This window comes from Adelges cooleyi, unplaced genomic scaffold (assembly GCF_023614345.1).
Source record: "Adelges cooleyi isolate 19-005CV unplaced genomic scaffold, UGA_ACOO_1.1 ACOO_flye_CR_arks_rails_tigmint_CR_PRNA_108, whole genome shotgun sequence".
NCBI classification, from domain to species: Eukaryota; Metazoa; Arthropoda; class Insecta; order Hemiptera; family Adelgidae; genus Adelges; species Adelges cooleyi.
The window spans coordinates 15,716,391-15,744,198 of NW_026095761.1; the positions used below are offsets into that span (position 1 = coordinate 15,716,391).

The 27,808-nt window shown below is 30.4% G+C and overlaps 2 protein-coding genes and 1 long non-coding RNA gene across 3 annotated transcripts; 1 reads left to right on the forward strand and 2 right to left on the reverse strand.

The window, feature by feature from the left end:
* Positions 1–1,261: 1,261 nt before the first annotated feature.
* Positions 1,262–4,693, reverse strand: LOC126846435 (RNA-binding protein squid-like). The gene is made up of 3 exons (XM_050585825.1): positions 4,501–4,693; positions 4,058–4,342; positions 1,262–2,076 (listed from the first exon to the last, which is right to left on the reverse strand). The coding sequence occupies exons 1-3, from the start codon at positions 4,501–4,503 to the stop codon at positions 1,531–1,533; spliced, it is 834 nt and encodes a 277-aa protein (XP_050441782.1). The 5' UTR covers positions 4,504–4,693; the 3' UTR covers positions 1,262–1,530.
* A 3,046-nt stretch (positions 4,694–7,739) lies between these two features.
* On the forward strand, positions 7,740–13,731 carry LOC126840909 (RING finger and transmembrane domain-containing protein 2-like). Its single transcript, XM_050576923.1, has 8 exons — positions 7,740–7,996; positions 8,079–8,390; positions 8,459–8,656; positions 10,175–10,294; positions 10,398–10,575; positions 11,864–12,017; positions 12,106–12,321; positions 13,085–13,731. The coding sequence occupies exons 1-8, from the start codon at positions 7,951–7,953 to the stop codon at positions 13,316–13,318; spliced, it is 1,458 nt and encodes a 485-aa protein (XP_050432880.1). The 5' UTR covers positions 7,740–7,950; the 3' UTR covers positions 13,319–13,731.
* A 4,047-nt stretch (positions 13,732–17,778) lies between these two features.
* Positions 17,779–18,784, reverse strand: LOC126847107 (uncharacterized). The gene is made up of 3 exons (XR_007686978.1): positions 18,688–18,784; positions 18,480–18,616; positions 17,779–18,372 (listed from the first exon to the last, which is right to left on the reverse strand). It is a non-coding gene; the product is annotated as an uncharacterized LOC126847107 (long non-coding RNA).
* Positions 18,785–27,808: the final 9,024 nt, after the last annotated feature.

The window sequence follows — 27,808 nt, forward strand, 5'->3', positions numbered from 1 at the left end:
AATTTCCACATTAGCAGCAATCTACAATACTGAAAGCACCCACCCATACAATACAATATTCTTTTACTTTACCCATTAAAAAACATATCAGTGTAATTATCCCAAAATACACAAGTGCTATATCAGCTTGTCATCCTACCAAAAAAATGTAGGTCAGATATTTCAACAATTATTTTCAGTCTACTATCATTAAAGATAAATATATATTATTTTGATAGAAATCGAGTTTAGTAGGTAGTTTTTTATCATTTTGTGCTATACTTAACAAAATAGAAACAAGACAAATATACATAACAAGTCACCAATTCTTCTTGTTCCATTACACATATTTTAATGAAACAACATATTAGCTCAATAATGATTCAATTATCACTGAAAAACTAAATACCTAAAATTAAAATAAATAAAAAAATTATTTACAATACATTATGTACAAACGGACAAAGTTTGACAAATAACTGTAACATTTCCACGACAAAAAAAAAGTAAAAAAGTAAAAAAAAAAACAATTATTTTGTTTTAATTTATATATTTTTAACTTTTAAGTTTTGATATATATTTTATTCGTTTTTTTTTCTTTAAAAAAGCACACATTTGTATTTGATGTTTGCGCACTCAGATGAAAATAATTGAAATTAAACTTATTTCTCTTATAACCTAATGAACAGACACATAGCAATCGGGGCCACATTTCAATATAAGGTTTTATTTCAATAAAAGGTTCAACCTATATTATTTTTTTCTCTTTGTACTTCTATTCTAAGGAATATAATACCTAAAATGTGGTAACATTGAAAAAATCCCTTTCTCAAATTATATTTCTATATTAAATATTATACATGTATATAATATTTAATATAAAAATGTATTAATTATATATAAATATGTGCGTGTGTGTATTTATATAAAACGTTTTAATTAGCCATTTAAAATATTTTAAGATCTCTTTACTAAAAAAGAGGGGTAATTTTAAAATATTTTCTCGATTACTATGATAAGTCATCTAATTACTAGATTAATCTAAAATAAATAAAATAGCAATCTCTTGAGGTCTGAACAATTTAAGTAGAAACCAGTAAGATATAAATAATAATTTAGGACAAAAAAATAATAATAATCTCAATTCTTTTAAAGTATGTAAAAAAAACTGAAAAACTTACTGAAAATGCCATAGGCATTACCAATGTAGGGATTAAGTTCTAAACATAGACCTTACGATAACTAATTGTATAAAAGTCCTTAACAAGATACAAATATGATATACAAAAAGAATATAAGCATGTATTTACATTATTATAGACCTCAATATTAGACCTGCTCATTTAGGCTTGTTGTTTTGTTACAAATTATAACAAACTATTGTATAATAATAATAATATATATATATATATAACATATAATATTGTTATGTTTTTTTTCCGGTAGTAAATATTTTAATATACAGATGTGCAATGAAAAATGAATAATAACAACACAGTCTTTATGTGTCCGCCATGATTATTCGTCAAACGTTATACTTGCGTCTCATTATCAGTAAGGCGCGTGTCGAGGATATGTAGTTTCTCGATATTTGCCACCTCCATAAGCTTGTGCTGAATAGCCACCTCCATAACCAATTGTGGAATAATCATATCCTCCATATGCACCATAGGCATCATAAGCATTAGCTGCATAACCGTAGTCAGCGGCTGCACCATAAGGTGCGGCGGCCGCTGGGGCCATGTAACCAGGATAAGCTGGTCTCATACCAAAAGTAGTGGCAGCTCTAGCACCAGTCGGACCTCTTGCACCAGGAGCGGTCATTGTTTCAGGGTTGAATTTCACTTTTTTCACATCAACTTCTTTGCCATTAATTACTTGTTTTGGGTTCTTCAACACCTGGTTAACTACTTCAGAATCTTCAAATGTTATAAAGCAAAAACCTTTCTTTTGGTTTTTCATTTTATCAAATGGCTGTTGATATTCAGCTATTTGCCCAAACTGAACAAAGTAATTTCGTACATCCTGTTCAGTCATTTCTGACGTAAGGCCACCGACAAAAATTTTACAACGCAATGGGTTCACTTTCTTCGTCACCTAAAAATAAAAACATGTATTATTTCATAATATCCAATGCCTTGAACATGTGTTAATGTATTTATCTGGTTAAATAACCAAAAACTTAATTCATAGGAAAGGCTATTAAAGTTCTTAATATCAAAGTATGAGAATTTTTTCTTATTTTTTTAATAGCCTTTAGTATTATTTCAGTACTCAATTAAATAATTCATATTTTAAATATGACTTAATATGTTATATAATATAGAAAACGTTTTTTAGTAGCATAATGCTACAATTCCATAATTTCAAATTAGTCATAACATTAGCCGACTCTACCATTACTATCCCTCACAATTTGTGATTGAATAGAAAGCTAAAAACCTTTAAGAATTGATCAAATGAAAACTTATAATACAGTGAGGAAAATTATTTTTTAAAATAATATAAAATTAAGTTCAATAATTTTTTCCAATATATATATATATTTTTTTTTTTTGATAAATTGATTTGTCGAATATAAAAAAAAAAACTTAGTTAGTTAGTTAGTTAGTTTTAATATCAGTTTCACCAATTTATGAGAGTTATATTACTCTTATATTAGAAACCTGTCATTATTTGTTTCAGTGGTTATAGTTTTAAAGCGTGTTATGACTTAAATGTTTGAACATTTTATTGCTAATACAAATATTAACTAACTAAATATTAAACTTTTTAAAAATATACAGATTTGTTGCTTTTTTTGTTGAACTAATGAAAAAAATATATTTTAAACCTACACTCAAATTGTATTTTTAAATAAGAAACAATATTTAAAAAAAAAAAAGTAAAATTGCCTGTAACAATCCAGCGCTTAAATATCAGTCTTCGTCTACTTCTTCATCTTCACCTTACACTCCCAACTACATAGGGGTCGGCCTCCTAGTCCTACACCTCCATAGAGTTTGATCTTTTACATCTCGTTCAATCATCCAAGATATCCTCATATCACTCTCTATTCCATCTATCCATCTTTTCTTTCTCTATTCCTCTTTTCCCCTCTACATCCATCTTCATAACACTTTAGACCATAAACAGTAAAACAAAAATTCATGTATTTTGGTTTTTATATAAAGTAGTCCTGTTGTTACAAAAATATTTATGCCATACATATAAATTAATTTAGGTATAAATTTACTTTAGCAGACACCCTTTTTCCCTTCATATTTAAGTGTTTTTTTACACTGATTACGAATCTGTAGTCAGAATTAGGCGGACTCATCTAGTTCAAAAGTTATAGCTAATTAAAATTTGGATATTTTTTCGTGTATAATAATAGGCAGAGGTGGTTAGCAGCAGCAGCGGATGTTTCCAGAGCGGTATTAGGTATTTTTTCCACTGAGGGTTTGGGGGCGTGAGCGCCATTCAACAAAGAATCCCGATGGGGATTCGAGTTTTATATAGTTTATGATTTACCAAAGATTTACTAACTTAAAGCTTTAATACTTAAGAAAATTATATTGATGTTCAATAATAATATTATTATAATAATAATATTGATATTATTATAACGATCAACTATAAAAATAAAAATAAATAATTAATAATACTGTAGCAGCGCGCTCGTGTCGTCGACAAATGTATGATGTAGCGCCGGGCGCCCACCGCCTGTTATTATACATGCGGAAATATGAAAATTTCAAGTAGCTATAACTTTTGAACTACAAAAGTGACATTTTTGTTATTTAGTTGAATTACATTACGACTTAGATTCGTAATCAGCGTAAAAAACACTATAATATGGCAAAAAAATCTTAAAAAAAAGTGTCCTATATAATAAATTTGTTCCTAAATTTAAATAATAATGATGACATATTTAAGTGACAACTTAATATAGTAATGTAGTAGGTAATGTAGGTAGTTAATGTAGTAGGTAAAACAAACATGATAACCCTAATATTAAAACTGCTAAAACAATGCAACACAAATAAACTATGTAACACAATTAGAGGTATACAAAAGTTATATTTTATCAACTCACCCTTTTGGGGTCTACTTTTTTGTTAGCGATAAAGTGATCTCCGGCCGCCAGCAGATCGTCAACAGTTTTGGCACTTACGAACTGCACAAATGCAAACCCTCTAGACTGTCCAGAAAACGGGTCTGTTTTAATGTTAACGTTTTCGATTTCACCGTATTGACTGAAGTACTCCCGTATCTCTTTTTCGCTGATCGTCCTGCCCAGACCACCAACGAATAGTTTCTTGTCATCATCGCGGCCAGGACCCGTGGCTCGACCATTAGCGTTCGGTTGCTGAGCCATGTCCTAAATAGTGAAAATACCGTAACGGATTAACGAACTGAAATTTGTAAAAAGCTGACAACAGCGTAAACCACGCTCTCTGCTCTTAACACTAATAGATGTTGACTAACGGTGGCGGCATGAGGCAGTAAGGTGAACTTTGCCGGCAATCGGTCACTTACCATTAAAACAACGACGTGAGCCTGGATGGCGTGGAAACAGTTGTAACGACTGGACCTCGTGAATTAAAGTCCGTGTTTCGTAGACTAGGCAAAGCAATGAAAAATTAAAAACTGCTACTATTTACACACAAAACAAGACACACACACATACAAACGGCAGCCGACGCTTAGTGGTAAACGCTATTTATCTCTCTCTCTACCGGGTTTGTTGTCTGCCAACAACGGGTGAAACGAGTGTGGAGGAATAAAACAAAATGGAGGGAACCTTACGGCAGTGTTACCAATATGATAATCGTTACAGATATATTTGGCGGCAAAACGTTTTCAAATCTTAATTTTTAACATTTACAAATTATTTACTTACAAAATGCGGAATTGCATTGTTATGCATCTAATAAAACTATAATTTTTTGTTATAATAAAATACCTATGTTAAAAAAAACCCTATCTAATTTCTTCGCTCCACGGAAAAACTGTAAATTATGGATATTGCTTTATCCTTGCGCCAGACGTTTCGATGTTCATCTGCACATTGCACATTTTACGCATAGGACCCTAGTACTGTTAGTGGCTCACTTTTAGGTTTAAGACACTATAGAAGTTACAGTGCTGTCTGTGTCCGTCCGTCCGTCCTCTCCATCTCCATCACCATCACACATAAACATATTGACCGACAGTCTATGATGCGAAATTTCCACGCAAATTTTGAAATGACAATGATGAGTTTTACCGCTGGGGTAAAACAATTTCGAGTTTCCATTAAAATGATTTCTGTTATCATATTATATTTGTGTGACTACAAACTACGAACTAATCTTAGTTCGTGCTACAGACTAATAATACCATAGAGTGGGATAAATATTACTCTATGGACTACAGTATATCCACTGAACTATTCGTCATTATCGATTTCAGATTTGTTTTATATAATGCTATAATAAACTAATAGACTTATCTAACACTAGATTTAAAGTATGAAGGCTGTATATAATTTTAAAAACGTTTTATTTAGCATTTAGGTAATTCCTACTAAATGTAACTTAATTATTACAGCAGCTACAGGAAAAAAATGTTTTATACGTACTTAAGAATATATTCGGCAGGTATGTTGTTGGACAATAACATTGGTATTCAATGTAAAAAACGGAGATTATAATAATATTTACTATATTAATTTATTTTGTTTGTATTAAGGAGGAGATAACAGATAAATGACAATAATAAGCGACTAAGGGCAAGTACCTAAATAAGAATACAATTTTGAATATTGGTAGTATAATACCAGAGAATACTGGACTGTCTGTAGATTATAAAACTTTAATCTCTTATTTAAGATCACTTGTTGTGCCGTGAGATAGTTGTACGGATATGTTTCGAAAACCATGAAAGGTTTAACATTCAATAATTCAATTTTGTTTGTAGATAACTGCTATATTTGCTAATATTGAAAAAATATAATTGCGTAACACAATAATTACAAAGTTCAATAATGAATGTGTCTAATTGTAAATACATGTCTCGCCGTAAAATTACTTTGTTAGTATAGATATTAGATATAGTTCGTATTTGATTAACGGTCGAATCTAAATATTATTTTAATATAAACATTGTACAGATTTGTGCAATTATATGTTTGACATTATAGCAAATTTTTAAAACACGTAATATTTAAGTAAAATAAACAACAATTATACTTATTCTAAGGCCTAAGGGCCGTGCTAAAGAGAGGTAAAACAAAAGGAGTAATTTACGTAGGCCGGCAGGCAGCGTTAATTAGTTTATTATAAGTTGTATATAATTGACGGAGAATAAGTAATTAAAAAATTCTGCTTACAGCTCTCCAATTCTTTTAAACATTTTTCTGGTAGCATTAAAGTTTAATTTTTAAAAAGACAATAGACAACAGCTATAATAGTAATACTATATAAGAGCACCTATTTAATATTTTAAGTGATGCCTATCAACAATTCTGAAGTTGAAGTAAACTATTTACTATAAAAATTACGTAATAATAATAACATGCATACCTAACCATTACATGTTTAATGTTAATAATAGTAATAGCATATAATAGTACTTATGGAACTACCTATCCAGATCTTAAATCCAAATTATCTTGGAATACATTTTTCGCTTTTCCCTAATGGTGTTAGTTAAGCATTTACAATTTCTATATACGTCTATACTATTAATATATGATTTCTAATCGATTTGCTATATTTTGTTATTATGATACTGGAAATTGCATACAAATTATTATAGATAATAAATTTACGATGGCTAAAATATATATTTTATGAATTTAGATCTATTTATAAGTAGGACCTTGGTCACTGAAAGTTCAATATTGTACTACGATAATGACAAGTAGTATATTGCTTAGTTTATAATATTCATTTAATTTATTAATATTTTATGGACAATTATTGTTAACCTTTAGCTCCGTGGTAGGTGCCCCATTAGCTAGATACGTCTTATTGATAATGTCCAAAAGGTAGAATATCGGAGTTCCTTGTTTTAGTGATAGGTAGAATTATGAATAAACCCTAACCACAATAAAAAATATACTGAGCGTATATGTATTACGATTTACGGCGACTATGTTGCCATCATCAGCGCTAATCGCAGATAATGTCTAAGAGTAATTGTCATAAGCAAAGTTAATAGTTGTAGGTATTAAAATCATTGTTCTACTGAATTACTTAACATATTCGCATAATATTATTTAGTATCAAGCGATATTAATGGTTTACAAACGATTTTAAGTTTACGGTTTACCTCTAAATACATAGTAGTATCTATAGTTAGTACCTTCTTTAGGTAATAACATACCCGTTATTAAAAATTAAATATATTATATATATATATATATATATGTATATATACATAAATGTCAACGTATAGTGTGGGTAATATGTACGGAAAGCCGATTGTAGATTATTATCTTCTAATTTTTTAAATACAACAAACAAATGCAACCGAAGCGATAAAGAAAATATATTTATTAATACCTTATACACTAACATATTATTTCAAGTACGAAAATTTAAAATATTTTAATTACAAAATTATTAGCCTACTAATTGAAGTTCGAATTTTAAGTACTATATAACTAGCCTACTACAGTACTACCATAAATTATCTATTGTTCATTTATCATTTGACCTTGTGGTTAAAGAAAACATATGATAATATTGGGAAACAAACACCGAACACGAAATGTGTTGATAAGGCTAAAACACTCATCACTGATCACAAATCACAATAATGATGTCATACCTTCATAGCAGGACGAAGGAGTAAATATAATAGTTTTATTCAAGTTTTTATAATTATAATTTTAGTGAACATCTTCAATCATGAAGTGGCTAAGATGTGGGAAGAAATAATATATAAATGATAGCATAGATAACTGTAGAGTTAGTTGATTTTATTAAAACTTTTATCAAGATGTCCAATCCAAATGAGAGTTCTGGATCGAATCTGGCAAACAATGGTAATGTTAATGCGTACAAATTAGACAGGTGTTGTTTACTTGGTCTTAATTAAATTGGTATCTATATTTAAATTTACTGTAGACTCTAGAGTCGCCGCAACTGTGCCAAGTCGTCGAATGAGTCTCGCAGCTGATCTTATGATGCACATAGAACGTAGAGCGGCTGAAAGTTCTGCAATGTTTCGCAGTAACGTCCATAATGTGGTTGAAGAATTAAGACCAATTATAACAGTAGCACGCCATCCTGACCCCGGTTCACCATTACCCCTAGGACCTGGATCTTCAGTACGTTTAAGCTTACCTACGTGGCTGAACCTTAATTCAAACAATGTACACGCACCGCTTTCGCCCCCTAGTTCATCAGAAACTGATGATAGAAACCCCATTGCTCAAGGTATTTATTTTGGTCGTATTACTTTATGATTATTTTCAATGATAATTTTTTAATTATTGACTTTATAGGTGACAACGGTGTATCTGAAACATCACCAGTTGCACTGAGACTTCCTTTATCTGATATTAGGCCACCTACAAATGAGCAGCCAAATAATGATGTTTCAATAAATATGAATTTGCCTAATTTGGAAGAAAATCCTGAACACGGACCTCAAAGTTCAGGTGCAACATCTCCAAACGGATCTAATAACAATAATGAGAATCGTAAGTGTTATGATAGCAATTATTGAATATTTAATGGTCTAGTATGGCAAATCTTGGAAACAAAATATATTTCATCATTCCTATTATAATAAAAAAATACCATAATTGATTTGTCATGGATTCGTGGATTAGGCTACATACTATATAAATAATATACAACTCGTAATGTTCCATTTAACTGTTTTAATTTTTATATAAATCTCTTATCTATAATTTGACAAAACAATAAAATAGGACTTAGAGAAAGATTTTAAAACTATGAACGAGATGTTGAACCTCTTAAAAGAAAATCCTGCCTTATTAATTTAGACGAACATAAACTGAGAATGTAAAATTATTACATAACGAATAATCACAATGAGATTAATTAACTAAAAAATAAATTTATGAGCAATAATAATTATTTTATAATATTATAGTTATTTTTGTATAATAATTATTATATTATTTGAATTTAATAAAAAGGAAATAAGTTCAGCTTATGTCATGTTGTTTCGACATATTTTTTAAAATTCATTAAGAGTTGTATAGAAATGCAAACCTAGCTATTAAAAATTATAATTAATTTGAAAATAGTAAGGTATGGGAAGTTTAGTTTTATGTAGCACACCAAACATTTTTGTTTTAAATAAATTTGTATTTATGATTATTTCCAATAATCATACAAAAACATTTTTATTAACAGTTTTAAATTGACGCCCCGTACAAAAAGTAGCACCGTTCAAGTTCTTACAAAGACTAGCACCATTCGTGCTATTGGTGCCAACGGTTTTCGGAATAAATTTCGCAAACGGTGCTACTTTTCGTAAGGTCATCGCCAACGGTGCTAGTTTTCATAAGAAGCTTCGAACGGTGTTAGTTTTCGCTAGAACTTGAACAGTGTTACTTTTCGTACGACGCGTCGAAATAACCTGTTAAAAAATTGTATTTTATTATCAAAACTTTAATTTGTATACATTTTCAATTTGAATTATTATTTACACTTTTATTTAAATACAAGATTATTTAGTGTTAAGATTGAAAATTAATTTTAAAAACATTATTTTGGTTTAATATAAGCCATTTAGGTTCTTTGCCACAACCACAACATTCTTTAATTTATCTATATCAGCAGCTACCTCATCTCCAATGTGCATTCCTAAAATGTCCATATAGTTCTTGACTCTGTCCACCCATCTTTGCCTTTGACTGCCAAGCGGTCTTTTGCACACTGTGCTCTCCAAACATGACCTACCCAACTCAGCCTTTTACTTTACAGTGTCATAATTATTACAGCATCTTCTAGTAAATTTCTTATATCTTGATTAGTCCTCCGTTCCAATTCTTTTAAAAAAAAATTTCAACTTGGAATAAAGTTTTATTTAAAAATATAACTGGAAATAATAACATATTTGCCAGATTTGAAGAAAAAAATGTGACTTCAATTTCTTTCTATAAAATTGTAGAAATAATATTAATGTAATAAAATGTATATATAAAAATAACATTATTTATAACTTATATTTTAATTTTTTCTAGAAAGCGAAGAAGATGTTCTTCGGCATAATCCAGAAATAGCTCAAGTTTTTGGTATTGCTCTAAAATACATTCCATTTATTCTGATATTGCTTTCAAAAGCCATTTTCGATCATATTCCAGGTAAAGTTTCTTATTTTAAAATATTTTGAAAGCATAACTAAAAGACAATTTTGGCCTCAAGGTTCGACTAACGAACGTGCTTGTATATATTTTGTGTTTTTAGCTATACTACTCTTCTTGGTGCTCTTTGTGTCTTTCCGGTACTTCAATAACGTTGTAAAGCGCGAAGTAGCCAAGCAATCTCAACGTAGCATTGGATTTCTACTTTTTGCTATATGTCATATGATTATGTCGGTGTTTTTGTTCTACTATTTCTACAGTGACATGAATTTACATTTTGGGTAAGAACATATTTTTTAACATTATAAACAAGCTGAGGTAGCTAAGTGGGTAAGACAGGTGGCTCCGTTTACTGGGCGATGAGCCATGTAGTGAAAAGGTTCCACCATACACCTTTTCTTTCGAAGATTGACTAGAAACAACTCTTAGAAACCTTCTTGGAGAAAGGAGTTGTAGCAGTTAATGAGCTGTTAAATTACAACTACCTCAAAATACTAAAATAGAGAAACGTTATTATCATCTCTTTAGTTAGGCTGTTTTAAACCTTAGTGTTATATCCAAAGATTTCTTTAAACCAATTAGACTATTTTTTTTTTTTTTTAATTTTTGCGTGGTGTTAATATAATTGTATTATAATTTCAAAATGAACACGGCAGCAGTCCACAGTATTTTTATAAATTGTTAAGTATAATAAATATGGAACATAATAATTAATAAATTATACTTCTCATCTAAACATTATGTATTTGTATTATATAAAGCCAGCACTTTTGTTAGACTAGAGATGACCTATATTACATTCACAGATTATAAAGAAAAGGCGAAGTTAAATATTTATTAAATTAAACAATTAATATTGTGTTTTTTGACCTAGGTAGTTTTTTTATCAACCAAGTGCACATATTTCTTTTTGTTCACAGTCAAAATCCAAAATATAACCCATTATTGTATTTAAAAATAATTATATTTTAATTTTAAAATATGTTTTGAAAACATTTTTTTTAGTATTTAAAATTTATGCGGTTTGCCAAAAATAGGTTTATATCCTAAACTTAACATACAGTTTGTAATATCATGTACATTTTTTAAAAAAATACGGCCTGTTCCTTCAATCATCACCTACCATTCGTTCGAGTACCATGGTTACAAACAAAGTGTTTATTTTGGGTTAGCAACAAAAAATATTTCTTATTTAAAATACAAAATTCGTGTTTGAGTCCACCCTTAGGGGTGGAATTTTCAAAAAGTTCTATGCCAGTTATCTTCACGGGAGTGTACTCAACAACTTCCCAAAGTTTCATAGCGATCGGATGAATGGTGTACTAATGTATAAAGGACAAACAAACATACATTAATTTTTATACATAAAGAAGATTATAGAATCTATTATAATATAATATATAATATTACAAGGTATATTCCTTAATATAAAATATCAAATCAAATATATTCCACCATCGCACAAAGCAATAGAATGCTTTGTGGAAAAAAGCAATAGAAAGACTGCTTATAATGAAACAAAGCTATTACATATTAAACTAATTCAAATAATGTATTTTTTTTTTTTAGGTTAATATTCATTCCTCCTTACATACAACCTTTAACGATAAGTAATTTGCTATGGTCTATAGCCGTAGATGATTACATCTTAAAACTAATTACAATAATCTTCAAAATAATCATAATCATGTTACCTATAAAGTTTTTGCCAATTATAAAAAGAGTGAGTATATTTATTAATCCAAATATACTTTATAATAATTACAGTAATTTTCATTACATAATTAATAATGATATAATTGATGATTTAGGGAAAAGTTTACTTGTTTATCGAAGCTACATCTCAGTTATATCGATGCTGTGTGCCGATTCAGCCTTGGCTGTATTATTTATTAGAATCGTATCAGGGTCCAAAAAAAGTTGTCGGAGTTTTTTTATCAGCTGCTTACATGGTATCAAAAGGAACTGATTTAATGGGTTGTGTGAAATTATGGTGGACGGCTTCATATAAATTACTTCAGAACGTCGTAAGTAAACTAAAATAAATTCTGTCTGCTTCATTTGTCCAGTTTGTTCTGAATGGTTTCACTGTGCATAGATAAAAAACAAGTTATAATAGGTTATATATTAATTTAAACCTGTGTTTGGAAAGAACAAATTTTTTTTTAATAAATGAATGTGTAAGAACCTATGTTCAGATACTTGGCTCGTTCATTTAACATTCATTCTCATGGTGAAAAAACAGTTTAACTTTGTCAAAACATTTTTTAAAAATATTTTTGTAAATTGAGAATGTTTCGAAATGTTGTTGTATAGTTGGAAATATTGTAACAACATTTTTAAACCTTAACCAAATTTGCATATTTCTATTTCTTTTTATTATTGATATTAATGTAAGATATTTCTTTATTATCAATAATATTATTTTGTTACCATTTAAGCCTAACAATTACAAGTATAAAAGTGTACTTAATAATTTACTTAATCAATTTTTCTAAATAAAAAAAATGAACTAAACAATTTCAAAAATTTTTACGAATAAATGTGGAGCAACACTTGTTAGTTTATTTTGACATTGGTTAAGAATGCAAAAAAGTTTTTCCTATTAGTGAATTTTCTAAACTCTGCTTAAAACTAAGTGGCTAAATGTAATTTATGTAAAATCTTAACATGACATTTTTATATTCAGTGTATGATAATTAAGTAATATTAATTTTTTGTATTTTTGTTTTAATTTATATTTGAATATATGTGTAAACAATTAATAACAAAATAAAAACAAATTTTTAGGCTCTAGGAACGGTTCCTAGCAAGGATCAACTAACCACTGCAGGCAAGAACTGTCCAATTTGTCACGATGAGTACGCAACACCTGTGTTGTTACAGTGCCACCATATATTTTGCGAAGGTTGTGTCGCTAAATGGTTTGACCGTGAACAAACATGCCCTTTGTGTCGAGCTAAACTCGTCGATGATCCAGCCTGGCGAGATGGATCGACCACTAACTTTATACAGCTTTTTTAATACTCTCTAATATATTATTTTAAGCTTACTTACCTTTTTTTTTCTTTATTGATGTATTTTTACTATCAATAATATTTTTACATGTGTTACATGTTATGTGTTGATTACTATTACATTTTTTTTTTTTAATTTTATTGTTAATAATTCTTTGTGGACCTCGAGATCGTAGAAGTGATGTTAGTCATTCAATTTTTTTGTATTTTATTTTATTGTTAACACATACAAATATTTGTCTGTGATAGATATTTATTATAATCATTATAATTTGAGGATATAAACGCAAATTCTTTTGTTAAGCCTTAAATGTATGCAAGTAAGTTCTTATTTATAAAAGTATCCATATTTTAACTTAATTAGGCAAAAAAAAAAGGTTCAATAATCTTTATCTGACTTGCCATTGTTATACTGTATGATTTTCTATTGATATCTTATTCATATTAATTATAAAAGTTACCCGAGAAATAAAATGTATAAATGAGCTATCGTGTTAGTTTAATGATAGAAATTTTAAACGATTGTTTGCTAATTATTGTCTCAATTTAATAACAGCTTATTGTTATAATTTGGTGTTACATTACATAGTATGACAAAAAATAGTTTTGTAATCTGTTTTCCAGTGTTGTACATTCATGTTTGATGACTGCCTAGAGGTGTCAAACCACTATATTTTAAAATAATTTTAGATATATACACACCCACTACATGGTTCTATACATTTTCTTGGAAAATAATTAACTTTTTGTTGGTTTTCTTTTTGAAAACATTTTTGTTTATACTGTTTTACAATATTATAAATTTAATAAGTACTGTCAACTTAAGTAACTTAGATGGTAACATATATATTTATTGATTGACTTTATGAAATAATAATAATTTGCTAACTTTTTAACTGAAAGTTAATGCTGTTCAAAATACCTACATTTTTAGATTTTATTTTTTTAATGACAGATTTGTTAAGTACGACCAATTTAACAACCCTAATTGAAGCTTACAGTATTTTGAATATAGTTTATAATTAACTTCCCCCCCCCTTAAATTTTCACTAATCACACTCATCCACAAACAATAGACTAAAGATGACAATAAGTCCAATTTAATGCTGCAATAGGGTTTTTCGAGTGCTAGTATCTAAGTATAAATCTGATGGTACTATACTTAAGTCTTTTATTGTATGAACTCTGCACTATTTTGTCATGGTTGTTCGCAATAGCTAAACATAATTTTTTAATTTATCACACGTTCTTGAGTAGCAAAATTAACGACATACGCAGGTATTTCACATTTCATTATACATAAAGTCGTTTTTTTATGGCTTCTGTGAGATAAAATGTGTTTTTTTTTTTTGGTTACAAAGAACAGTTAGATGTTTTGTATGTCCAAGTGAGAGGATGTCGCGTGTCCTGTGCATTTATCTATGTATTCACTATTCAGTATCGACCACATGGCCTCGCAAAGGACAATGATCACAAATTGAACACGTTTCATTCGAATGTCTAATACTGTGATCGTTGTTATCACGTGTCGTAGGTTATGATGTCCGAACTGTAACTTTTAATCAACAAAACAAACTGTTATCCCAACTTTGTTACCTATACATCTGAATTTGTCATTCGGTAGACGTCTAACCTGGTCTAATTTAGGTCATAACTCATAAAAATACAATTAAAAAAAAAAAAAATATATGCGAATTTCGTCGATAGGTAATTTTTATAATTTTGAAATTATTACCAAATTATACTTATTTGGTAGCTTAGGTACTTTGCTGACATCGAAGAATAATGGCACATTAATTTTTGCAATAATGTAATACAAAACGGAAGTGGGCAAAATTGGTTGTTATTTTGGAGGTTTTCAAAGAAAGTGATGGATTTTTATAGTGCTATAGGTTTTTCCCGTATATAATTTCTAATCGGTACCTAGATTTATAAATAAAATAATTGGCCAAGCGCCTATAGAGATATCCAAGAACTATCTAGAAAATTTGATTTCCTACTAAGCGCAGTTGTGAAAATTAAATTTTTAGTTTTTTTTATTACATTATAGTCCAAAATGTCGACTACTTAGGATGGTCCGTTTATAATTATGTACAAGATATACGAGTTATTTGGCTACTTTACTGGTCATACAGGAAATGGATTTTTGATTTTTAATACTGAAAATGTTCAAATTTAATTTATTTAATTAAAAAAAAACTGAATTTTTTTCAATGAAAATCGAGTTCCTACATAACCTAGCAAAATAGTCAAACTAGAATCTCTTTACAGAATTTAAATAGGATCTAAAGTAGGCGTAATTTTTTCAGGCTTTTTGGTCTAAAATGGCATTTACTCATTGAAAAAACTTTACAAGGTAATCTGTTAATAAGCTGTCAAAATGGTCACATGGTCGAAATTGATTAAAACGTTGTTTTCTTAAATATTGCCTATATGAAACTTCTTAAAACCTGTCTGCATGCAATCATCTTAATGGAATACAAAAAAAATATGACTTTTGTATTTAAATAAAGCATACAAAAATCAAAATATAATATATGTCTATGCCCTACAGTAATGGAATCGCCTAATAGTCTCGATCGAAGTTGGAAACTTTTCGTCGCAAAATATTTAGATCGGCTGTAAATTACAACAAAATATATTTTTTGTGGTTGCTTATTTAGAATTTACACCAAGGATCGAATTTAGTAATTAATTTTCATTGTAAAACTATTCTGGAGAACCTTTTATTATTATTAAAAAACAAAAAATTATAAAAACGTATTGAATACAAGTTTTTAGATACAACTTTTGTTTTTAAGAACTTATCCCAGTCCTCGGGTATAATCTAATTGGAGTATCTACAATTATTAAAAATCGTCTTTCCACTTACTACACACGCTGTGGTACTATTGAAAAATGGACGTTTTCTTTGAAAAAATATTATGAACACACTATTGCAATAGGAAGTAAGCGATACCTATCGATAGACTATACACACCGTAAAACGCAGTATACGGTTATTATTACACTACAGTGGTACGAGTAGTATACAAATGTTAATTGTGAATATTGTTTTTTTTTTTTTAAACAAATCTGCCTTTTGTTGAAGGGTCGCTGTACATAGAATTTGTAGTACGACAGTGCGAGAAACCGATGGGATGCAGTGTGCATCCGGCATGTATAGCTGTTGCTTGCTATTGTTTTAGGATAACATAACGCGAGTATAAAACCACAAGTGTTCGTATTGTGGTAGGCCGGTATGGGAAGTATAGACGCTCGCCTAGCCCACAACACAAAGACAAAGATAAACGCAACGATGACTGACATTGAATTGCGGTGTACACCTCGTTTCGACACTTATTACAAAGGTGCAATTAAGGGATTATGGTTTCCCACAGACCAAGACAAAACATCCCCGGGTACTCCTATAATACCTACAGGATAATGCTGCGTATTTAAAAGTGAATTTATAAGTCTAGACTCCTTCATTTAGCTGCACACTTGTTGAACTACCTACGATGACGAAAATTGACAATACCCGAATGGATGAATATCGAGAAAAACTAATCTCTAGATTGAATAATCTCGGGACGAGAAGTCAATTGAAATAAATTGTATTCGAATGAAAAATTTAAAATTGCATCTGCCTTATTTGGATTATCGTACCAACACGTTTTTAAAAATATACTGTGATATAATAAAATCATTATTATACTACTTAAGACGAATTTACAACGAGTCCGTGTCCTTTAAATAGACTACTTGGGTTTGCTCCTTAATTTATTCTTACTGGCTACAATTTATACACGGTGCTGTTCAGTCGGTCGTTCGAATTGAAAGCGAGCTGTTTTTAAGGAGTTTTATATAGGCAATATTAAGGGGAAAAGTTAATAAATTTCGACCATGTCAATTTATTTTCAGGTTAATTTGTATAAGCTTCAGGGTATAAATTATAGTTTTTAACTTATATAATTTTTTCAATGATTAAAAGACATTTTATTCATACAAGGAACCAATTTAGATCTAAAGGCAAGACAAATTAACGCCCTTATAATGATCGGATTTTAACTCTGTACAAATATTTGAGCTCATCTATCTTTTATCCAGGTTATTGTGGAAGTCGATATTTGAGTAACTGTTTATAATTAAAATAACAAGGTAGTTAAAACTAAACATTTAAAAGATTTGAGAAATCGAAATAGATTTATACATATGAGAACTTAGACTTGAGACTTTAAGTCCGTGTATTGAAGAAAATTATCCAGACATCATAACCTAATGAAAATTGGGCGTTTATGCAAAAGTATAGTATATTTACTTATAAAAAAATACATCTCGTTACAACTTTATGTACTCATAAATTACAAATACATTATTATACAAAATACAATATATATTTAATTGGTAATTTATTAATATAATATAATTGATACTTATAACTTGTTGTTACTTTTTACTCATCTTTAATCTAAGTACAGTTTTGTGTATTGTAATTGGCGATTGGAGTGTGACGTTGTTTAGTTTAGCTTGAACTTATTTTATTATTTGATAGTTTACTGAGAAATCTGTACGTACTATAATTAGTAAATTTATGTGTAATTAGCACTGAACTGTGCCGAAACTGTGTTTACAGGTTGGGAGCTGAGCCTGTAGGGCGTCCACGCTGTTTTAATTATATTCTTACCCGACTGCTTAAAACAAATACAATCGACTCCGACCGTTTTGTGTCGTTTTTCGTGTAATTATACATAGGTACCAAATCAAATAATAATACAGCTAGTCCACACCGAATAAATCGGTTGTATTCCCGTTATGTCCGACTTCCTCCGGTCGATATCAACGCGTTCCCGGGTTTCTTGTACATGATTATACTGGGTACTTGGTAGAAATTTGTAAATACAAAATATTATTCAACCGGAGGAAATCACCCCGTGCGCTGGTTACTTATAAATACCGAATAGAGGACTTTGTGCTTGTACATAATGAGGCAATGAGCACCGGATGTCTGCACTGTGCGCCGATACGTTCTCTCGGCGGCACGCATTAGCATTAATGCACTTGATATAACCAAAACACGCACTAAAATATAAATAAATATATATATATATAGTATGTATTTACTTCTACAGAATATGTAGGTACCCTATGTAAAGAGTGTTTTTTTTTAGCTTGACGTAAAAAATTACCATAGCTATAGATAGACTCCATTGATCGGGTAATCGGCCGTGTGTGTGTGGTTTTTTTTTTCAAGTGCGCCTTAAAACATAAAAACGACCGCGAAAAAAAATCACCTTTTTGGTATTTGACTAAAACCATTATACCCCTATTTATAACAACACTATTAATAATAATAATAAAACCTTGTTGTTAATACTCACAGAAAGATGTACTTACTACTTTTAAGTGAGCGTATACTATCCCAGGGATCGGGGTGTTTCATCTCGGGATCGATCAGTCTCTTAACAACACGAGCTAGAACACAAATTATAACGTGTGCTAATAGGCGTGTGTCTGGCTATTTGGTTTGATGTATAGTGTATTTTTTAGAAAAAATTATATGTATATATTTCAATTATACACCAATCATTATTATTTACATTAAAATGTATCGTTGTGCCGATATTAAATAAGTCATAGAAATAGACTAACGAATGTATTAACATAAAATATTATAACGGATACATAATATGTGGGCTTTTGTTAATTGTTAACCCCCGGCTAGGTCTAACCCAGACAAAACTGGTTTAACTAGCATTTTATAAGATGCTACAGCCGAGTAAAGCTCGGTCTCCCGACTCCCGGAACTAATTTGTATTTGTTGTTTAAATAAGACCAAGGTTGAATCTATACCTATTGAACAAAAAAAAAAATTAATTTACTTATATAATCAGCATAATCTTAGAAAAATAGAATAATACTTTTGATCATTATTTATTTAATTTGATTATTTGAACTTTTGTTTAAATATTTCTATTTTAATAATTTTTTCCATTGTTATTTTAGTTACAAATTATATCGAGCTACAATTAAAAATGTATTCAAATAATTTTTTTTATTAATTCGTCGATAAAAATGTGTTATTATTGTAAGTTTTTATTTTTAACATTTATTTGAAGACGTATTTAAATCATTTCCAGGTTGGCTAAATTAATTTATTTTTATTAATAATTGTTATTTGTAATAATATTGAATTTTTACCCAACAACGGAGTTGGAAGATTCGTAGAAAATAGTTAATACTTTATTATTAAAACTCCACCAATTATTGCAGTAATTTTATAGATATATTATAAGTAAACAAATTATTTACATAAAGACAATTGCTTTTTTGTTAATTAGAACGTTTATTAATTATAAACATTTGACATTTCATTCTTTCATACTTACATTATAAATACTGTGCGAGGTTAATAATAATAATGGCGTATCCACCATATGCATGTATATTTATGGGACTTTAATCAAACACAATTAAATTCACCCTTAATTGCAATCACTCAGCTATGGAAAACGTGTTACTGTTTATATTTGCTACTTGCTAGAACCTTTAGTTTTTTTTTATATATTCCTACAGACCAATTAGTGAAATTATGTGTTTTAATGAAACAATAAGCATAAAATAAATAATAATAGGTATCATTAGCGTTTTAAATTAATTAATAATTAACAAAGTTTTAAAAGTGAGGTTTCGTGAAGTGAGTAGAATATATTCATAAAGTATTTTTTTTTCAAACGTTCTGTAATATTTTATATTACCTAATCATCGACACCGACAGAGCACAGTGTTTTATTTTAATTAACATCAAAATTAACTGCAATACTTTTATTCCTAATATGTTAGTTTTTTATGTAACCGGGAATCTAATAAGCGTACTATTTTTACTAAATACTTAATATCTACTCTTTTTTTACATTCCAAAAAATAAATTGAATTAACAATGTTATTTGAAACGAGCCTTTAAAATTAAGAAAAATGTATTGTACATATATTTTTTGAAAACTGCAAATTGTATAAAAATAACATGTGTTATTACGGTATTCGTTAGCCACAGGTCTTGCCATCTGCTTTAATACTTAGCAGTGGTTACTATGTACACCGTACAAATTACAATATGTTTTTAAACATATAATATTTAGAGTTAAAGCCATCGTTTTTGATCAACTGTAGAAAATGTCTTACTGTATGTTTTTATTTAAAATGTTAAATATTTTTACTTGTTAAAAACCCTTGGTAGGTATAATAACCAAAAATGAACACCGTACAAATTCAATTAATTATTAAAAATAAAAACTAAAACAATAAATGAAACTTTTTATTTATTTAAACAAATACTAATGAATAATAATTTTAAGTACACCATCTTTTGAACGAATAATAAATTACCAGGTTTAATTACAACTTTCTTGATAAAATATAAACCATATGCATCAGATTAGTGATCAGTATGTATTTGTGGTACACCTTTTTGAATTTTACATGTTAATATTATTGCACTAATAAACGGTTTTACACGTCATTGTATAATTACTTGTTACGAATAAAAAAATTAATACGATTACTATTATTAATTACTATTAATTTTAATATTTAAAAACAAAGAATAAAACATTTATATACTCTAAACAATGTAATAAAAAAAAAATCGATTTCTGATAACATATTTTTAAAATCCAACCCCGTTACTGTTCAATAGTACTTATTCCGCTTAAACCTTTTCCGACCTAGAGTAAAAGCGTCACTATTTTATTTTTTCAAGCAAATAAACTTATATATTATTGTTAAATATTTAAGTAATAGAAATATCCGAGGCCTGCATACTTATCTGAAAGTGTTTTAAGTCAAAGGGCAGCCGTGTGGTTTTCCTCCTGCAGCGTTTCTGTTTATATGCGCACGTATATATATTATGTTTATTATACGTATGTGCATTAGCGTATATTCAGTCTCCACATTTTTTTTTTTTTTATATACGTCGGCGAAGGGTATACAAAATAATAATAATACTTTTTCTCTCTCTCTCTCTAAAAACAGCATCCACCACCATACATCATCATCTCTATATTATATTGTACGTACATGTATAACCGAACGGACCAGACACTCGACAACAGTTAACCGGAACACGTCGCCACGGCCGAGTTCAAGGTTAAAGTGTTTTTTTTTTACCACATGGCCAATGCCTACTTATTTCTCCATCCTCTCCGTTCTCCTCCCGTCGTCGTTAAAAAAATCTATTTTTTAGACTTTCGCTTCTGTTGCCGTTAGATTCGTCGCTGTTGTTGTTTTCCCCTCCTCGAGCGGCTCGGTCGGATTTTTTCGTTCTTTGTACACCGGTGTCGTCTGCCTACGCCTATTTTGTCTGTTGAAAAAAACGCATCTCGAAAAGAAATTAAAAGAACCTTGAAACCGCAGTGCAGCTCGGCGATCGGTCCTGTCCGTTAGCCGAAGGTTTCTGCGGTACAACAGTCGAGACCATAATATTATTTTCTTTCATACACGGCTCGGTTGCCAAGACCTTGGCCATCACCTTGACACTGAACTCTAGTTTCTCGTCTAGTCGCCGTCTGTAACGGTACACATATTATAGTTTTACAACATACGGTTGTATAATAAATAGTAACTGCCTACAAAGTGTACAAACACCGTATACACATTAATAAATAATATATTATATATTTATGAATTATGATTATAGAAACAAATCGTCGTAGAGTTTTTTTTATTCGTTTCTCTATGCTGATAGTTAAAGACAATTTTAAATGCAGTACATTTTAAGCGGTATATTTATTTTGTTATATAAATACATGTTCATAGATAATTTTTTTTTTACACTTGAACACGCTGTGTTCATTCCATACATGATGTTTTATACTATAGTAGTTTTTAACGGTATATACATAGCTAATTTTTATGTCATTTGTTCAAAACTAAGAGGCGTTTATAATTTTACTTGTTCATAGTTTTTTTTTAGTAAATCTAATTTATTGATTACTAGCTAAAATTCTACTTTTTAAACCCTTTAAAAATTAGTAAACTTTCCATAAAAAAAAAATATTGAGATCCGTCCAATAGAATAGCCAAAAAAGAATAGATATAGATAAAGAATAGAATAGATGCCAAAAAGTGACCTCTACAGTATAGAAAAAATAATTTTTGTCAAACTAAATTTTTATCATACCATAGAAAAAAAATAGCTTATAAAGATTGGAAAAACATAATATTCATTCGGCCTAAAATTATTTGACGTAAGGAATCTAGATCAATCGTTTTAAATATTGCCTACCTTTTGCCCTTTATGGAATGTCCGTTACCGTTATAATTAAACATTGAACCGTATCTTTTACAATAATTCCGACCAAAGTTTTAGAGGACATATTGTAATGATATATGCAAAATGGTTAAATGCATTTGTACTAGTACTATTGGTTATTACCAATATTTTTAATATTCTGAGCACATTAAATGTGTGTTTATTTATTAATAATTTGGGTTGACTCTTATGATTACAAAAATAAATACATAGTACGTAAAATATGTTTTATCAATAAATATTTTCATTTGACTTAAATAAAAAGTTATTACTTTTTTGGTTTTTTTATACGGAAATTCACAATGAAATATCAAATAACAATTGTTTTTAAGTTAATTATAGTTTTTTTTAGATTTTGTATTATATATATTAGTCTAGTAGTTGTTTACATTATTAATTAAAGCTATTTTAAGAAATTCGATGGTTATTTTGTTTTATCTTTTATGCGAAATTGAGAAGTTTTTAAATTTTGAAAGCATGAATTTTATCTCCCAATTAAAGTTACAACTTTCGTGACATTTCGGGCGGGTACAGTAAGTGCTGGAAAAAATACACGGCACTGTTTACAATAACCTTTTTCTATCATATAAGGGATATAAATAATATGTGTAACGTTTTGTTGTTTTAAGTCTGCATTATACTCGAGCACGGTTTATAGGTACACAGGGCCTTAATAATCGGACTTTTGCAAAAGCTGCGCTATCCGTCTTGCGACCATTAGGTATATTCAATATTAAACTGTTCGGTACTTAGTTTGTTTTTGAATTTTGGATCCTGTCGCGCGGTTTTATTCACCCTCCGAAAATGCGGACGTCGTCGTGTACAATAAGCAATAATATTATTTATGAGACGGCATAGCGCATCGTGGTGTTTATCCTAAATTGAATAATTGAACGCCCGCATAATGTAACCAATTGTAATTTTGTCCTTGTTAACAGTGGCATTGAACGCGTTGTCGGCGGTCTTAGGGTTACGGCGAAATAGCCTAATAACGAAGGGACAGCGCGGGATAGGAAGGTGATAATTTGTCCGGATGGCGAGCACAAAGTGAACCATGTGTAAGCACTGAGAAATACACGTTAAATACTGTAGCTCCGTTAAAGGTTCAAAGGTCGCAGGATTAAAACGTTTATAATAGAAATAAATCCTAAATAACATTGCACCGGTGACCAGAGCCGAGCAATTGTTGTAAAATGTATTGTACCTGAACGGAAATTTAGATTGTAGCTTACCCGGCGACAACTTTTTCCCCTTGTAGTTATAATTTTTTTGCCGATGAGTCTACCCCGTCATCAAAACACAATTGCCGTTTTTCATCGATAATTTATGGGGTTTTTCGATGTACCCATATGGAAGATCTTGAAAGATTTTTGAAAACTATTACCTAATACATTTGACTTTAAAAACATAAATTTCATAAATGCACATTACACAAGTTCACATTCTATTGTAGAATCTAAAACTTAGAACAAATCAACATGACTACGATTGATTTGCAAAATAGTTCTTATATGTAGCTAATAAAACCTAAAAATGCGGTTTCTAGGGTGTGGGGAAATATGAATTCAAGTAAATAACAAGCATAAAAAAATATTAAGGTAAATATATTCACTAGTAAAAACCAATATCGAATAATGGAATTGATAAGAATTTTAAAAAATGTCTACAACTAGAAAGAATTAATAAATAATAGGCTTTAATAGCAAAACAAAATTACTGCTAGAATTATATGTGTAAAATGTCAAACTGAAGGAAAAATGCACAAAAAAAAATATAGCAAGATTATTGAAAAGAATGAGAATAAATTGGCTAAAAAGAAGTAACACGGAAGAAAACTAAAGTATTTAAGTTTTTAAAGATCTAATGAAAGGATTCGAGTAAAACAAAATTATTTATACTACTATACTAACAGAACTATGTTTAAAGTTTAAAGAAATATAACTCCAATAATACATTAACAATAGGTAATACACAATAAAATATTAGAATATCTATTCAATCTGTTTAATACCATATAAATCTACTATAAGTGTTGTTATTATTATTGTATATTTTAATGTTATGACTTATGTGATATATACTTAAAATTGTAAGAAACATTTTATTCTTTCAAGCTAGAATTTATTAATTGACTAAAAATGGATTAGGTAATTTTTAAATTAACAAAATATATTATTATTTTAATAATTGTATCATAATGCGTTTCCTTTTCGAATTTATATTTGATAAATCCCCACGAGGCAAGCTCAATTATTGCACGTGTTCTAATAAAAAAACCATTTGAGTTTATTAACAAATAACAGCTATGACTTTTAACAATACCCCGTGGCTTCGGGTTCAAGGCCATTATCAGCGACTTTGTTTAATATCAAATATTAGAAAGTTTAAGTACTATGAAAAGTCATTTTTGGTTAAAAAAATGGTCAAATATAAATAATATAGATTTTTATAAAATTGATTTTATTCTTTAAATAGTCGTATGAGTCATTATCATTAAATAATGAATACAACACTTATTAATTCAATTTAGTAATTTAAAGTATTAATATATTAATCAGTATATACTATACAGGGTTGAAATAAGTTTATTAATAATTGCAGCGGATCGCACATAATCATAATAATTTTATTACAATTGGGTGACATTGGTAGACTCCACGGGTTATCAGGAAATTGCCAATTGTATAGGTTAAACAAATTAATAGAACATGTGCCCGCATTTGTTGTAACCAGCATACGAGGGTTTTGATCAATTGTAATAAGTATTTTTGACTTTTTTAATGTGATAGAACGATTTTGAAAACGGTGCAGACTTCACGTACCAGGTACATTGTACCCAGCTACCATATTTTCTATATTTAAACTTGTTCAATATTGTAAATTGTACCTACACAAATAATATAAGCATGCTTGGGCTCTGTAGCCAGACATAAATTATTGAACATTTTTACTAATATGAAAACACAAGTTGTACGATTATTTTAGGTCATTATGTGAATTAAGATGCAATTATATTTTTTATATTATTTGCAATTTCAACAAGATAAACTAATATAGGTTTATGAAAAATGTTACTACTTGCTATTGACATGTCGATTAACCCGTGACTTAGTTTGGTAAATACCTACTTTTGGGGCACAAAAATGAATTACAGCTCACAGACCAATCAACCTACTCAAGTTTCCTCCAAGATTATTTTCTACAAACCCCTTGAACACTATTGGTGGACAAAATATAATAATATAACCAGTAAAAAATATTAACAATATGTTTTTTTGCAAGAAATGTCAAGTAAACAAAAAAAATATATACATATAATGAATAAAAAATATTGTGTAGCAGCTGCCTATAAATAAACTTTGTATGATACTAGTTAATGATACTGCATACTATGTGCGATAACTAATATTAGCCCCCTACATCTCAAAAGTAAATTGTATGATAATTAACCCTTAATATATAATAATCCATAGTAACCAGATGGATTACACTTAATCCCATCCGCCGTACGTTTTTAGACAAACTCAATTTTTGGGATACACTTCTATTGAAACTTGGGCGCCACTCATTTGTTGTGGGTTGTAATAATAATTAGCGTTATGCAAGATAAGTCAACCGCATATGGTTTTGGTGACAGCGTTCTTTCTTTCCGACAGATTGTCTCAACCCTACCCACAAAACAAAAAAAATGTCTGTTTTCGATTTGTATATCTAACGAACGGTTAGGTTTACAAATTGATATCCAGCAACAAATAAACACCCAAACAAAAACCGGTAATTTTGTCTTTTCCAATTAAATGTTGGCGCAGTTTTCAGCGACACGTGTTTCGTATAATATAATATTGTGATCATAACGCATAATGTGACGACTGACGCACATAACATTATTTTATCCTTTGAGACAACCGCTCGGTGTTAGTGGAGTAGGTATATGGGGAGCGCGTTCAACTTACAAGTTTTGACCTTCGCGGCAAATACGAGAATCGTGTTGGACTCGGTTGTGTATACACGTGTAGGTATATATTTTATTTCGACCCGTCTGACCACGCACACGGCAACAACAATAATAATAAGCATTAGCCGCGTTAAGCTTAAATGAGCTAAAAAAAAAAACCCACTAGTGATGGCGATGGGATGAAAAAAATGGTCCCACCTCCGCGTCGGTCTTTCATGAATAATATAATCCGAAACGCAACAAAGATTACATCGTCGCCGTAAGATAGGAAAAGAAGAAGAAGAAGAATAAAAAAAAAAAAAGGGGGTAAGATGACGGATTACAAGAGGGCGGCGGCGGACGTAAGGAGTGGCGGAGCGGAGGACCACGGCGCAGCATTGTGTGCGAGAGTCGGTGTCGGCCGCCGGTCTAGCGGAGTCATTGACCACCCTATCCCGCGGGGTGGGACGAACCAAAATATTCGGTAATTTGGGACGCCGCCGCCGCCGCCGTGGACGCGGCCAAAACGAAGAACCGGAGGATGAAAATAATAATACAATAATAATGGTAAAAAGACCGGGGCTGGACGGTGGTGGTGGTGGTGGATAAGGAGCGACAGGAAGTGGGGAGAACACTGTGGCGAGGTGTGTATGTACGCTGGGGCAACCGGTTTAAGTCATATCGCGTTGCGTTAGTATTTTGTGCCTCGCACGCATATAATATATGCATGTTCACGGTGCGGCGCGTATACAATGTATACATATATCTGTGTGAGTGATTATGGAGTGAGAGAGGGGTGTGTATAGGGTGTATATTTTTTTTTTTTTGTGCGAGGGGCCGGCGGGGAACGGCGATGCAGTGGAGGCTCCAACAAGTGTTGTGGACCGCGCCGCCGCCGCCGCCGCCGAAACGTAATGCGGTGACTGCCATCGTGGTGGTGGTGTCCGCCCGACGCACGACGGCGGGTTCAAGGATAACCCGGCGCGCATTTCGTATATTGTGGCGGCGGCGGCCGTGCGCGAGAGTAGGTTGATGACCTGCGGTAACGCGGCGTTTGTGAGAAGGGTTGGCCACACGGTGAGTTGCGGCGGCGGCGGCGGCGTTCACCGACAGCACGCAATCCTGGACAGCCGCCTCCTATTTTTTTTTTTTCTACATAAGTCACGATAGGAGAAAAAAATTGACCGACAACGCTGACCTATATTAATGCATTTTACGATACCGATTTGGCGCAATGTGTCACTCGGACATCGCGCAAACCACTATTAAAGTCT